We start from the raw sequence: 2,788 nt of genomic DNA, 5'->3' as shown, positions 1-2,788 counted from the left end.
CTAGCTGGGACTCAATTGAATGATATGTGCCTTGACTGAGGCTGGAGCTGATGTCAATTGAACGATCAGAGGCTAGTCAATTGATATTTCGATGGTAAATGGAAAAATGAGTGGTTTGCCTAAGACACCAACATTCTTTCTGTTTCTTTTGCAAATCACTGTTTTCACGCGAGCGTCATGCGAGCTCCCGAAACTTAATCAGCAATATTTTCTAAACAACACATTTCTCTGTAAATTTTCACTTCGGCGATCTTATTCACGTCATTTAAATGACAACGAAAATTATTGCAAATTTTCATCAAAAATCGTTGCAATCTTCTATTCTTAAGATTACCCAAGCAACACACATGTTATAATAGAGTTACGACAGCGCAAGTTTTGGTTGTATAGAAGTTTATATTACGTAATTTTAACATTGTGTTGAAATAACGTAAAATAAACTTCTATACAACCAAAACTTGCGCTGTCGTTACTTTTATATAACATGTGTGTTGCTTGGGTAGCTCTTTATATGATTAGTTCATGTTAGGCTAGACGCTAGAGTCAGGGTAAGTTAAAAATGTATTTCTGACACGCAAGTGAAAAATAAAGCCTGTAAAAAAAAATCAAAATTTCTATAGCAAATGAAATGAAATATGTTATTAAATGTTGCTTATTATATACTCAATTTGCGTGTAACTACTGTGTATATACCTTGTTTAAATTGATGATTGTAATGAATGATTAAGATACAAAAAAATTATGAAAAAAAAAATAGTTTTTTGAAATCTATCACCGTATCGTTAAAGATACCTACCGTTCCAATTTGTCCGGGTACTACGCACAAGGTTAGACGTTCCAGCTTTGGATAGTATTCGCATATCTGCAACAATGTATGATGACAGTCCGTTTTATCCATGCCTTGTAGATCTAGCTTTTCCAGACTCGGGAACACGGGTAGCAGTTTTTGACACATCGTCATCGGTTCGAGAGTTAATTCTTTGATAGAATCTGACTTCAGGGGTACTTCTAACGAACAACAGATACAATTCAGTAGAGAAATTCTCTTCAAGGATGAACGAGTGAGAAACTTATTAAACGAATCCGTATCAATACAATATCCTCTCAATGTTAACTCTGACAAGCATGTTGCTGCTCCGACTTCCTCTCCAGTAAAAATTTGATAATTTCCATGCAAGCTCAATTTCTGCAAGCAAGGCATTTGCTTAAGAGATTTCTCTAGACCGTCAGTAGTTGAAGAACTGATTAATTCAAGTTCTCGCAAATGGTCCCAGTGGTAATGGGATAAAACATTGTATACAGCACCGATATGGGGTGAATGACGATATCCGCAGAGTTGTAAGACTTGCAGTTGCCCTTGAAGACAGCCTATGCTTCGGACCATTTTCTCATTCACCTGGTCGGACCTCAAAACAGTCAATTTACTACATTCGATTTCATAATTCCCATGTCCAATAAGTACTGCACGTTTCAGTTTTTGATGCGTTATTCGTATGATTTCATCAGTGCATTGGTCTGATTTTCCTAACAACACTAGATGCAAATTTTTCAATTCCGGCACGGCCTTTAAAATCGTCTCCAAAATACGTTTGGCAGTATGATTTTCTGCCCATACTTTGAGCAACTTTAGTGAAGTTCCCTTCATATAATCCTTCAACAATCGCAGCTGGTGATCGTCGTAATTTGAGCACATTATCATTATATTACGACAACGTGCCAACATCTCCCTAGCGTAAGGCTTCTCAAGATCTTTTGATGACCTCAAATATAGGAATAATCTTTTACAAAACTGTGGGCAGAATATCAGCTCGTGGCATAATTTGCATGTGCGGGATACCTGAAGACGCTCGCGGAATGTAAGATATGCAAAAATTTTATCCATCATCTAAAAAAATACAATCAACTATTACGATTGAAATGTTGATGAATGACTTTATGAAACTCGCTAACTTACCTCTGGTGGCAGTTCAGAAATATTCATGTTCTACTCCTAATATTCTCAACGCTAACTTGCGTACTTTAATTCTAAACAAAAAAAAACTTTAATAAGTTGATTGTTTAGGGAACAATTACTGAGCGAAGGCTGTGACGCGCCGGAATATGTCGATGTGACTGACTGATCACCAGCGCAATAGGCGAAGCAAAAATAATGAGACTTGCTAGTGTGCTACGACTAGTTTCAACATGACTAATACAGCAACATATACAGATAAGTGCAATGGACACAGAAAAACACAGTGATATTTGATAAACTGCAGGGAACTGGGGTCAAAACGCTCACCAGCTGTGTATTTTTTAAATCTTTACTTTAGATTAAGATGGAAGCAAACTACATCTAATCTTATTCAAGTAAACACCGAGAATGTCTGGCGTTGTTAAAGAATCATCTAATTCAGGAGTTATCAAACTTTTTGTGCTTGCGACCCACTTTCGATTTTTATAGGATTTGGAAATCCAGCAGCACATATTTTCATAAAATACGTCATGTTTTGCTAATTTGGACTGCACATTCTGGAAATAAAAAAAATCATACAATTTTTACACAGTCTTTGAAAATTATCCTTCTCTGCCACACACCGCTCTCCTGCACACCGCCGAAGATCGTCCTTAGCACGCGTCGCTCGAAAACTCCGAGTCCTCCTCGAGCATGGTCCATGTCTCGTGCCCGTAGAGGACCACCGGTTTTATTAGCGTTTTGTACATGGCGCATTTGGTGCGTGGGTGAATCTTTTCGACCGCAGTTTCACGGCTCACGTTGTTGTCAGCCGTCAGTAAGGATCCGATGTAG

The 2,788-nt window shown here is 37.8% G+C and overlaps 1 protein-coding gene across 1 annotated transcript; it reads right to left on the bottom strand.

The window, feature by feature from the left end:
* Nucleotides 1-739: 739 nt before the first annotated feature.
* LOC134290698 (uncharacterized) lies at nt 740-2,144 on the bottom strand. Its single transcript, XM_062857875.1, has 2 exons — nt 1,955-2,144; nt 740-1,885 (listed from the first exon to the last, which is right to left on the bottom strand). Exons 1-2 carry the CDS (start codon nt 1,979-1,981, stop codon nt 740-742), a joined length of 1,173 nt encoding a protein of 390 aa, XP_062713859.1. The 5' UTR covers nt 1,982-2,144.
* Between the last annotated feature and the right edge of the window lie 644 nt (nt 2,145-2,788).

The sequence above is a fragment of the Aedes albopictus genome, chromosome 3 (assembly GCF_035046485.1).
Source record: "Aedes albopictus strain Foshan chromosome 3, AalbF5, whole genome shotgun sequence".
NCBI classification, from domain to species: Eukaryota; Metazoa; Arthropoda; class Insecta; order Diptera; family Culicidae; genus Aedes; species Aedes albopictus.
Note: the sequence above shows the minus strand (reverse complement) of the source record. Positions and strands in the feature narration are given on the sequence as shown.